The 12,355-nt window shown below is 39.9% G+C and overlaps 1 protein-coding gene across 1 annotated transcript in view; it reads left to right on the forward strand.

Moving 5' to 3' along the window:
• The window catches only part of SPTLC3 (serine palmitoyltransferase long chain base subunit 3), a 79,211-nt gene that overhangs the window by 41,465 nt on the left and 25,391 nt on the right, over positions 1-12,355 (forward strand). Inside the window, exons 5-7 of the mRNA XM_068186303.1 lie at positions 1,360-1,484; positions 3,633-3,726; positions 12,242-12,347. Of these exons, the coding sequence (XP_068042404.1) occupies positions 1,360-1,484; positions 3,633-3,726; positions 12,242-12,347 (325 nt within the window). The remainder of the gene's footprint in view (positions 1-1,359; positions 1,485-3,632; positions 3,727-12,241; positions 12,348-12,355) is intronic.

The raw sequence follows: 12,355 nt of genomic DNA on the forward strand, positions 1-12,355 counted from the left end.
AGTTACCTGCCTGCCTGATAAATATTTGTCACATTCTCTTTCCAAATGGATGTCATTCTTACTTTAGATATTTAATGAGAAAAAATAATGAAAACACTCCTTCACTGTAACCAGCTGACTTATTGCTATTGCTGAAACTGTTCTCCTGCCATTTATATTTGATTTTTTTTAATGAGCTCTGCTCCATGATGAAGAGAAGATCCTGACTCATCATTCTTGTTGAGACACTCTAGCCAAGCCTCTGGGTTCCTCCACTCATCTGCCTTTTGTCCATCACAGTGAAAACAGCTTTCTTGTTCCATCCACTGTAATTCACTTTATATTATCGTGCCATCACTTTGTGCAGTGCAAGTGAGGTAACATATTCACTTGCCTATTTTTTTTTCTTCTGTTCTCTGATTACAGCCTTATTCATAGGGGAAATGCTCTCTCAGAATCCACAGGCTACTCTTTTTTCTTCCCCACAGATCATCCTGTAAGAGTTCCTTCTGCCTTGGTCCCTGCAATGCACAGCCAGGCAACCAAAGACTAGAGAGCTGGCAAGTTGAGATGATTCCTTACTGTTCAAAGTTATCTGTAATCTCAGTCTCTTAACACCACTCTTGTTTGTTTGCCTTCTGTATTTTGTCATCCTTCACTGTGAGTTGGGCAGGAAGGATACTGCTTTTGTTGGATAGTTGGAGAACCTTACTTGTTTGGAGACTTCAAGCACTAGCATTAGATAATTAATATGCAGTAAAGAAGAGTCTCTAGTGTTGCATTATCATTTACGTTTGCTGTTGAGAGGAAAGAAAGAGCAAAGTTATCATCAGTTATGGGGAGTGGAACAGCTTTTACCTTCCAAAGGAGAAAAATATGGAGAATGCTTTTGTTTTTCTATCCATATAAAATCCTATTTAAGAATTTTGTACACTTATATCAACAGACAATAGAAAAGGAAGAATTTTGTTGTCACCCTTTTTTCTTTTTCACATCTGGAGAGAACTCAAGAATGCCTAAAATGTTTGTCCCATATTTCCGACAAAAAGGAGATATTTTTGTCCTCATTGCAGAGGAGAGAAAAAGACAAAAACTTAGTCTTCAGAATAAACTATGTCAAAAGTTATTGTGGGAAAAGGAAGCTTTTTTCCATAGCAACTACTTTACTGCCCTAACAGCAGTATTTGTTAGCATTAGTCACAGCTGGTTTGCACCTCTTGCATTAGCCCACATGCACAGGATACAAATGGAAAACCCTCATTAGAACTTAATGTCACATAGCTTAATGACACACTTCTAGCCTGGTCTTTTGTATGTTTTGTGTCATAATAACTTTCACAGTTAAATCAGATTTAATATTCCCTGTGCTTATTTCTGCAGGCACCCTAGACAAACATGTAGAACTAGAGAAACTTGTGGCCAACTTCCTTGGTGTGGAAGATGCTATGGTGTTTGGCATGGGCTTTGCAACTAACTCAATGAATATTCCAGCCCTTGTTGGAAAGGTGAGTACTTCCTTCAAGAGCATCTAGAACAATTGTTTATTAATTGTTTTAACTACTGTTGTAGTACTCTGGGCTTTCAGTGAGTGGAAAGGCTTGATCAAGGAACAAAGCTTGGTATCAGGAATGTGTGAGTCATAAAGCTGATGACCTTGTGACTTTAAATATGCTCATTTATCATCTGTGCTAGCACTGAGTGTTGCTATCACACATACCTAACATCTGCTTAAGGATCAGTGATACACCTCTCTAGCTCCTCTTAAAGAAGTTGCTTCTCCGTAAAAGGACCCAAATGTTGAATCCCATGTCCAGTTGTTGTGGGATGTAGTATTTAGGCTACTTGCTGAGATTTTGCCCAGCTGCCTGTGATGAAAGGTGATGATTAGGATAGTTTTTACAGCACTATGAGAAAAGGAAAACAACAGTGCTTAACATTCCTGGTGAACAGAGCTCCAGCCAGCCCTGCAAAGAAAGCTGGCAGCAAATGCAAGTCTGAAGCTGTGATCATGTTACAAAAGTTGGGTTCTCACTTGGTGCTGAGGGGACCTCCTCTCCAGTTAGGAGTACCTAACTCAAAGGCATGGATATCCATCATCCTGTCACTGGTGGTGCGGACTTCACAAACAGGTGCACTGTGCTGCTAGCTGGAAAGTGGGTAACTCCTCCTTAGCTTGTGCAGGTGTGGAGCAGTTTGAAGTGTGCCATGCAAGCACAAAACATGACCTCCCTCTTGGTGAAGGTAGAATGAATTCAGTTTGTGGTGTATGACCAAGACTTCTGAAACACCAGCGTAGAGATGACCTTACTGCTTCACTCTCTGTTGAAAATGCAGCTTTTGCAAGATTTCTAAAATACATGTACACAGGTGTTGGGCAGGGAAAGTTGCTTCAGTTATCCAGAACTTGAACTTCAGTCTGCAGTGGTGCTGGAGAACTTGTCCATCAGTTTCAAGGGGAAAAGATACAGAGAATTAATGAAGGTAAATTTATGAAATTGGAGATATGCAGTGTGTGACACTTTTCTTAGCTGTATGATCATTTTCCCTCCCTTACCTGGCTTCGTGTAGAGATTCAAACCTCTGTCAGAGGTGGGATAAATATAAGTGGCACAAATAAAGATATTACTGTATGTATTTTTAATAAATAAAAAAATGTGTGTGTGTATATATTTGAAAATTTGGTATGTATTATTATATATATTACAAATATTATTCGATTACCCTATGTTTGAGAGATTTGCTCCTATGTTTTCCTCTATAATTAAGTCTAGCAGCTACATTTTCTGGTCAAGCTGCAACTGTTAGTTCTGCAAACCAGTCTTTATGGAGATTGTGTGAGTATCTCTAAACCTAGGCCTAATCTATGATTCCAGAATAGGTTTTTGCTTAATTATGTGTTACCCTTTGGGTAATGAAACACAAGAAAACATGTTCAATAGAAAGCAGAGCTAAACAAGGGTTCAAGCTTGAATTTCAACTGTGAGTCCTGCCCCTTGTTAATATAATAGACAAATTTACTTCTGCATTTCTATTTTCATTTCTAAAAACAAAAGGAGGAGTTTCCAACTGAGTTAATTAATAAAAAGTATACTACAGGTCAACTCTACATGCATTTACCAGAGAAAGACTCTGTCCTAAACTTCACTCACATCTTAAAGGAGGTGGGACTTACAGAGCATCAGTCTCTCCTCTTCTCATTTCTGCAGTCTGAAGGGCTGATGTCAGGCCAGCCTCAGTATTTCTCCTCCTTACACTATTGTCATACAGTCTTTATATGTGGGGTGGTGGCTGCATTTTCCTTACAACTCAAAATGGGCTGTAAACAGGTGATAGAGGAAGCAACATTGCCTGATTTTACTCTAAAGCACTCAGTCTTTAATAGGGTTATTTGCTGCTTTCCAGTTATAGGAAATATTGGACCCCTATGCATCACCTGGGAATGCCTGAGAATCTGATCCCACTATTTCAGCCTGCCTTTGCAGTGCACCCCAGCACCTTCAGGAAAGTGGCAGAAAATTCATGTAATGTTTAATCCTAACAGCTTAATTGGTGCAATGCTTTATCATAGACACGTGTGCATGCTGGCATACACATGCACACGAGTCAGCAGCCTCCCAGTTCATGCAGATGCTCATTGTACTCCTTCTCCACAGGGCTGCCTCATTTTAAGTGATGAGTTGAACCACACTTCTCTCGTTCTCGGTGCGAGGCTTTCAGGTGCCACTATTAGGATCTTCAAGCATAATAGTGAGTATTGAAGTTGGAAAACTTTAGAGACAGAGTTATTCACAATTCAAAGTTAAGAATGATTTCTTTTAATGCTTACTTTACTGTCAGTTGCCAGATGATACTTTTGTCCAGGCAGGAGGATCAACTGTTTAATATTATGAGTGGTTTCTGATGGGAAAAATTAATAGTGCAGTACTATAATTTCTATTGTGTCTTTTTGACTTGGTGAATAACTGTGTGCTGCCACAAAAGTTTTATTGTTATTGTCATTGTAGCCCAAACAGTAGAAACATACTTACAAAAGCATGCCTGTTTCCTGCAGGTTCAGTGAAAGCAGAATTACCTTAACATGGCATTCCTTTGAAGCAGTTACTCTGAAATCCCAGGGATCTAATAGCAAAGATGCAGATGGTTATATCAACAGCATCATCCCAAATATTCTTTGAAGTAGAATTTTAGTATAGAAATCACACATTAGCTTTGCAATTGTATAGTTATCTTCTAAAATGCTCATGCTCTCTAACTTTTATTTAGTTAGTGCTGCTGTAGTTACTGTCAGAGACATTGGGACTGCCTTTGATGACAAGAGCTTGTTCTTTTCCCTTTTCCATTTCCCTTTTCCATCCTCACTGCTGCCACCAGGCAATGATTGCAAGAAAGGTTTAGAAGTTAGTGTAGTGGTGACAAATCAGAAGAGTGGTCTGATTACCTTTCTTAATGGCTAATACAATCCCTTGTCTTTACTAAGTGTTGCTTAAGGGAAGCAAAAATGAATTATGCATATGCTGTAAAAGGCCTAAGGATGAGTTGGAATTAAAAGCATACTATAATTATACTATATGATGGTCTTATCATTAGTATCAATTCATAATTTGGGCAAGAAGCAATTTCTGAAGATCATTCAAGGATTAAAGACCATCTCAACATGAATATTTTTACAGAATTAATTATTCATAGAATAACTAGCATACCCCAACTTGGTCCACTTCCACAAATCTGGATATGCTAAACATGGTTGCCACACCGGTCTTTTCTCAACTTTTCCTTGGTTGTTCCAAGCCTTATCCCATTCAATCAGGTAATGTCACATCCTGAAGGCTGACCTTTTAATACCCAAATCCAAACACTCTCAGCCTCTCCACCCACCTATGCTGTGTGCAGTCCAGCTGGCTTGTGTCACTTCCAGCATCATTTCAGAAAACATTTCAGTTTGAGGAGTATATTACTCTCGGCTGTGAAGACATCACCTGGAGCTGTCATGCTTGCTTTAAGGAATTCAGCCTCTAACCATTCCTCAATATCTCATTCCCCTCCCCAGAAACCTGATACCTAACCAGCATCTGTTGCACTGCCAATAAATTAAAGCTGATGCTTTTCTGAATAATGGGTGAACCTAAAAATAATAGTGAGCTACCCAAACAGCACTAATCTAGCACTGGAAAATGCAGACAGTTCCTTTAAAGATCTTGGCAAACCTCAGTGGAAGCCCACCCAAGTTGCTTTGGAAAAACTTATTGCTTTCAAGATTAAAGATCTTTATTACTAAAGACAGTCTTATATGCCATTGCTGGGACATCACCTTAGCTTACTTCCAAAATGAAACTTTGGAAACATCTGCAAGTACTGTTTGGAATTGAGTGACAGCTTTTGTTGTCACAATTTTGTGGTCTTGAGCCTAAGCTGCATTTAGAGAGCACTTCATGTGAAGAAACTTCACGTGCCCATGCTTTCTCTCAGCCCACTCTGAGTCTCTCAGCTTGTTATTTCTGTGGTTAGAAAGTTGTGTCTTTTAATATTTCCTTAATCATACCATGAGTTACACATCACTAACAACTAAAATCACACGTGCAGAGGTGTATGTAAGTGCCTTTTGCTTTGGGGGAAATAGGATGTGTTTTGGGGTAGATAACAGTGGAAAGCATAACTCAGCAGGACTGCCTTTGTAGGATGCATTTTTTTTTTTAAATGGAACAGACAGCCTTGTGCCCTCTGAGTCTATCAGGGAGCAGTGTAACACAAGACAGTACAGCAAAACAATTAAGGACCAAAACTGCATTAATTAAGTAACCAAAAATTCCAGCTTGGGTTGGGAGGGTTCTTTTCAGTTAGACAGATGTTTGTTTAGTTAGACCAGAGCTGTGTTCTTACGCTCCCAGAGTCATTTTTGCTAATGTGTGGGTATGTGACATATACAGGCATGCCCAAATTGTCAGACTGTGCTCGTGCTGTTGTTGTCATGCCTAGGAATAGGAGAATTGAGCCATGCTCCATGTCACGCTGCTTGGTGTGAATGCAAGGTTCCTTGTGCTGCATTGTCCCTGTGCATGAATAGAAAACTTTGCACTTTAAGCTATCATTTTATGATCTTTAATAAGCATTGATTTCACTATCAGGTTCTAATAAGCACATAAATCTCTCTCCTCTTTACTTTCCCTGCTCTGTTATGGAAAAACTCTTTCTCTAAAGAAAAATGATACAAAACTCTGTTCTATGACAAAAATATTTCACAGAAAAGAGAGTAAAATCTACCATTTTAAACTTGCTATGAAGTACTTTCACCTTTCAAAGGCTGTACTGTCACTAATTCTGTAAAACTATTACTTTATTTCAAAGCATGAAATCTGTAATAGAGGACTGATTTGTCATCTTTCAAAAGTAAATAATTATTATTTTATTATTAATAGAGAATTATTTCATTTGTAAGACAAGAAGGAATACCTATTACCTTAATTATGTATAATGTAGTTTTTATTCTTTCAAAAGTTAATGAAGTTCTATTTCAATAAGTGGGTAGCTCTCTTAGACATTACACTTTCCATAAAATTCTGTATAGCTTTTCTAGAACAGACAAAATCCTTACACGTCTATGCTTTTCCTAGGTGAAATAAAAGGCATCTGGATATCTTTCCCTTTTGACAAAAACATTGCATGGGTGTATGAGAAGGTTTTCAAGCCTTAAAGTGAATAATAGAAAAAAAAAAATTGCTGTGGACCTATAAGTCTGTTTTTATTTGGACATAGGAATGTGCCCTGCATCCCGACTGGCAGTGAACAATCCCTTCCTTATAAACAGACAGGAATTTACAGGCCTGGGCTAAGAGAAATGCACAGGCATACACACCTACAGAACATCTGTGTGAGAGAAATGTAAGAGAATATTCCATCTTAGCCCCATAACTAAAATCTACTGAACAGGGCCTTCCCTTCCTGTGGGCTCTCATTAGCACTGTCTCAAGTCTTCACCCTGCTAAGGGTATAGCAGTATTGGCACACAGGTTTTGGCCTTTAAGGGAATTTTTCTGTTTCAGGCATTTGTGAGGTTTTGTGGGTGCAAGCAGCAAAGTTCAGCTCCCTAGAGCCCCTGCACTGAATCACAGGTCTAGGGGATTTAAATTTTGTTTTCAATTTTATTTTAGGGTCTAAGCAGTCCTGAATGTGTGCAGTAGTGTTTTAATGGAAAATCATTCTGACCTGCCCATAAAGCACCTGCCTTTTGTCTCCCCTGCTGTGGTGTGGACATCACTCAGGTTGCCATTTCCTAGGCAGTGATTTTTTTTTTTTTGTGAAGATAGGACGGAGTTGCATTGCTGCACAGGAATGCAGGCAGAAGCAGTGGGAGAAGGTGGGATGCTAAAACATCTCTCCACCACTGGGGCAGTAGTGGCCTGGCCTTTGTTAGTTTTTTTGCCAGAAGGTGTCTCACCAGCCTTGGTCTCCAGGGAGTCACTCCCACCTTCCCCAAGTGACAGGCTTGGGGGTCCCTCAGTTAAACAGGGGTTAAACTCAGATGTTTTTACTTTCTGGCTCAGGGAGAGACTGACTGTAGGGTTTGTTTTTTTGTTTTTTTTTTTTTTGGTTTTTTTTTTAATTTCTAAGGTAATCTTTTACTAACATCTTACATTTAAAAACCCTTTTTCAGGACTGCTGACCTTTATCTGGTTAAGTATTAGCCAAAATCTTTGACCCTTCCAACAAACCCTGAAAAGCAAAACCAAATATTTAACCATTAATCCGCCTGTGATTTTATCAAGGTGTTTCTCTCACAGCAGTTCTGGGTCTTATACTGGTATCAGGTGTTCCTTCAGTGAACAGATGAGGGTGTTATGGACTAATTATATCCAAGTGAGTTCTATTCTTACCAGCCTGTAAAAGAAGGCACCATACAAGGCTTAAGATCTGTTTATTCTTTCTAATTCTACTACATTTTCCCCATGTAGCATCAAGCAACTCAACTGCAGTCCCGTTTTCAGGTTTAGATTTGCAATTGCATGAAAAGTCTGAGGGAGTGTTGTGACAAGGTACAGAACTCAGGCCATGGGGTGAAAAAACTTGCCGTTCTCTTCATTGCGAGGGATTGCAATGCATTGCATTCACTGAGCAGTCAGAACTAGTGATCCTATGAGGAAGGCAGGAAATTGCAAAGCATAACCAAGCACATTGCTTAGGTGAAAATCCAGCCTGTAATCTGGTGCTTGAATCTGCATCTGAAATGGCAATCAGGGCAATGCATTCCTAGCTCCTCCTTATGCACCTTTTCAATGTTGTGAAAGTAGTAAGGGATTTTTTAGTTTCTCACAGATCAAGTAGTTGATGACAAGTTTGTGATGCAGGTGTGAGCTATCCAGGTTTCCATACAAAACACAGTTTCTAGCTTGGACAACAATTGTGAATTTATGTTAATCCAACTCTGGTATTTCTCAGTCTACTCAGTCAAATTACTGCTTTGCAGTTCAGATAGAAGTGCCATGAGGACACCTTTAGAATGCACAGCTACCTGAAGGAGCTGTGGTTAATAATGAAGGAACTTCTAGGTGGCAGAAGGCCTTCACCTTTCAGAGCAAATATATTCTCTAGCTAAAAAGAAAAATAAAAGGAAAAAAAAAAAAAAAAAAAAAAAAGGAAAGTGGAAAACTAAGTGCAACTAACCAAGCAAGCAAGTAAAATAGGGGGGAAATGAAAATGATAAATACACAGGTAAAAATTAGAAAGAGATCTCTTCAGTTGCAAAACACCAGGAGTTTGTGGTGGCTTAGTACAAGACAGTTCCTTAATTTTTATTTTTTTTTCCAACTGTGTAGGTAGCCCTTGAATTTCAGAAGGGAGGGCAGTGTTACAGCTATTACAGAGCAGGATGAAAGGCACATCACCCACTAAGGTTTTGTTCTCCTTGAAGCCTCTGGCCACTATCAGAGACAAGATTGTTGCCCAGATAGGTGGACTGCAGCCTAATCCAGCTGGGCGTGTAATTCCCTGTGACACATACAGACGCTGCCACGGCAAGGAGACTGGTCTGTCCTGCTCCCTGCACGCTGTGTCTGCGTTTGCCCTCTCTGCTTTGAGAAAGCGACATCTGACTTGCCAGCTGTGGACAGGGAGCTTTCTTGAGCCATTGCCCTTTACTTTCAGAGAGATTGGTATTTATTGAGGGGCAGGGAGGGGAGTCTCAGACTGTTACTGTGGCTGCAGTGATCACCACTCCCACGTTCCAAACAAAGATATTTGTGTGTAGCCACCGTGCACGAGAGTGCAAAAGAGGAAAAACTGAAAATCAGTTACAAGCGCAAAGCAAAAAGAAGAATGTGACAAGAGTAGCAGCAGCCTATTTATTTTAATTAAACAGGATTCAGCTGACATCACACAGGAGGTTTCCAGCCCACACAGAGGAATGATGATGACATCCCCAGCATTACAGTGTAAGGATGAGGGGTGGAGACATCGTGTCTCCCTGAGCATGCCATGCTCCCTCCAGAAGCCTGCTGTCCCACCTGCACTGGAGGCAGTATGACATGCTGCCTGCCCAGGTTCAGACTTGCTTCAGCCCACTGGCAGTTTGTGTTCTTGGTATTACTCTTGATTTAACCATGAGAGATCCTAAACAAGGATTATGCAAGTCCACCAACCCACTGATAGATCCACTGTCCCCTCTTAGGAAACTTCATCCTCCATATCTGGGAAATATGCTATAAGGAGAAGGTGTAAAGTGAAACGTGGATACATTTGGTTGTGCTTTGACTGATTAATCAAGTCAAATTCTTAACACCACTTCCTGGGCTGGTGAGCAGTTGTTGGCCATTGCCACTGAAAACCCTGGGCTGGTGATGGTCAAATAAGGAAGGACTGTTATTTTCTCTATAACTGGTTATTCAAGACCGACTCGTGCAGCTCATCATCTTAATATCCTAACGTCTCTCAATCTAACTATATTTAATGAGTAAATAATTTGATATCTGAAAGTCATCTGGGTTGTGCTGTTGTTTTTCCTGGCATTCAGTATATCCCGCTTTCTGAAAAGCTTAAGCATAAGCACATAGAGCACTGTTTTCACCTTGAAGAACAGAAGCAGCCTTTTGTGGGGAATACTAAAGATTTTTTTCTTTCTGCCTATTTCCCCTTTCCAAATGAGGCAGTTAATAGATCAGTAAAATTCATTTGCACATTAACAAATTATGTGTTGACTATTACAGGCTTCAGAAAGGGTCACATATATGTTTTTCAAAATGAGATATCAGAAAGAAAGTGAGATAGCCCTGATCCTGCAAACAGACATGTCCTTAGCCTGTACTCCAGCAGGACTATACTATGTGTAAAATCAGGGAACCTCGTCTCTTGGAGAGGTTCTCCCCAATCTGAGGTCTCATGTCCCACAGTAGTTTGGACAGAGGACCTATATACATTTCACTTCATTTCCTCTCTCCTTTTTTTTTTTTTTTCCTTTTCATGTGTATGTGCTAAAACAACTAAATCTTCCAGCTATGCTTTTAGCTCAGAGGCAAAATTACTTTTCTGAAGTTAAGAGCCAATCTGGACTGACACATAGAACCCTGAAATGGAAAACTCTGTGTGATTCAGAAAAGGGGTTCAAAGGTCCCAAAAGGATTTAGAAGACAGTGGCATCAGTACAGAATAATTTGGTGGAGAAAAGGGGGTGTCCAAATTTTACTGTGAGCTCTCTGTCATCCTGGGGGAACCCTTTAAGAGGAGTTCTAAATATTATCTACTTGAAACAAAAGAGAATGTGAGCAGCTGCAAATTCTCAGATTGGTTATAACTTTCCCATATAAAGCACCAAAGAACTTTAATTTCCTTGATTGCCATCTAGTGGAAAGTGTGCTGTCTGCATTGCATTATTCCTAGCAGCATTTTCCATCTCAGAGCTCACTGAGGTGTGCAGGCCATTACACCACTGAAAGAAGGGACAACTGATACTGTCCATGCCTATTTTGTGCTTTGCAGAGTACAGCAGGGACTTGCTAGGTCAGGTGCAGAGTGGCAGTTTCGTTACTGAGAACTTTACCTTCCAGCAACATCACTGAATGTTCCTAGGAAAAGGTGAGGCATCAGGATGTGGAATGGTTTGTGTCATAACCTGGCCATCTCTCAGGGCACAGGTTACTCACAGTGGGAAATTAATGTGCAGATGGTTCCATTCCCCTAGGGCAGAAACCAAACTCTAGATCAATATTAATATTTCTAAGGTGTATTTTTTTCCTCAGAACAATTCATTTTACACATTAACTTCGTGCTATTGTAGAAAGTTGTATCAACTGTGTTAAGATGTGTTGCTGAAGCAAATGGGATTATATTGTGGAAAAATACCATTGATTTTCTCAGCCCACAGTTTGAGCTGATCTGTAGTGCTATTTGGGTATTATGAGACTCTATAGGATGTTCTTGGAAAACATTTTGAAATGCCAATCCAGATTCCTGAAAAGTACCCAAATAGTTCCTTTTGAAGTGTCCATTCATTGGAGACACCAGAATGCTGGTGCACTGAGAGTCACATTTGGCCTGACCTTGATTTCTGTGGTATTTTTCCTTGCTTCTTCCATCTTTTAAAATTTCAATGGCTTTCCTTCACGATATTTTTGATGACCAACACTCAGACCTTAAGGAAGCAGCTAAGGATCATAAGGCCTTCTTATATTGAAGTCCCACCAGTGCCAGCATTCAGGCACCAGATTAGTGTATCCATGCCAGGTGCTTGTATCCACCTGCCTCTTCCTCTCTCATCAGCAACCTTCCACTTGTTTTCCTTCTTGAGGAGGACAAGACTTCTCTTGCTGCCATGCTTACGTGCTTCGTGCAGCCTTGTCAAAACCTTTGCTGAAAAAATGCTTGTTGTTTGTGAGCTTGTGGTTGGAAAGCAACCCAAACTCACAACTGAAGCCTTGATAAATTATGGGTATCAGCAGCCTCTACACAGAACTGTTGGCAGTTAGCTGCAGTACTGAAGTAAAGTGATTCCCTTTTGCCTTTAAATACAAATGTATGCTGACTATTTCTAGAAGTTGCCCAGATCAGGTGCATAACTGGAACCTTTTTATAACTCTTCTTGTCACTAAGTTGCATTCACACCACAGACCAATGTTGGGTCTTGCCTACTAATAAAAGAAGTTTATCTTTAGGACACTCTTCTTTTTTTTAATGTTGTCTTTTACTGAATAGGAAAAATAGCACCCAAGAGAAAATTGGAAATTCTTGACAAAAACTGTTAATGTTTTTCCTTCCTCCTTTTTCTTATTTTTAAATAAAGATATGCAGAGCCTCGAGAAGTTGCTGAGAGATGCAATAATATATGGACAACCTCGCACTCACAGAGCATGGAGAAAAATTATCATCCTCGTGGAGGGCATTTACAGGTATGTTT

The sequence above is a fragment of the Anomalospiza imberbis genome, chromosome 3, assembly GCF_031753505.1.
Source record: "Anomalospiza imberbis isolate Cuckoo-Finch-1a 21T00152 chromosome 3, ASM3175350v1, whole genome shotgun sequence".
NCBI lineage: Eukaryota > Metazoa > Chordata > Aves > Passeriformes > Viduidae > Anomalospiza > Anomalospiza imberbis.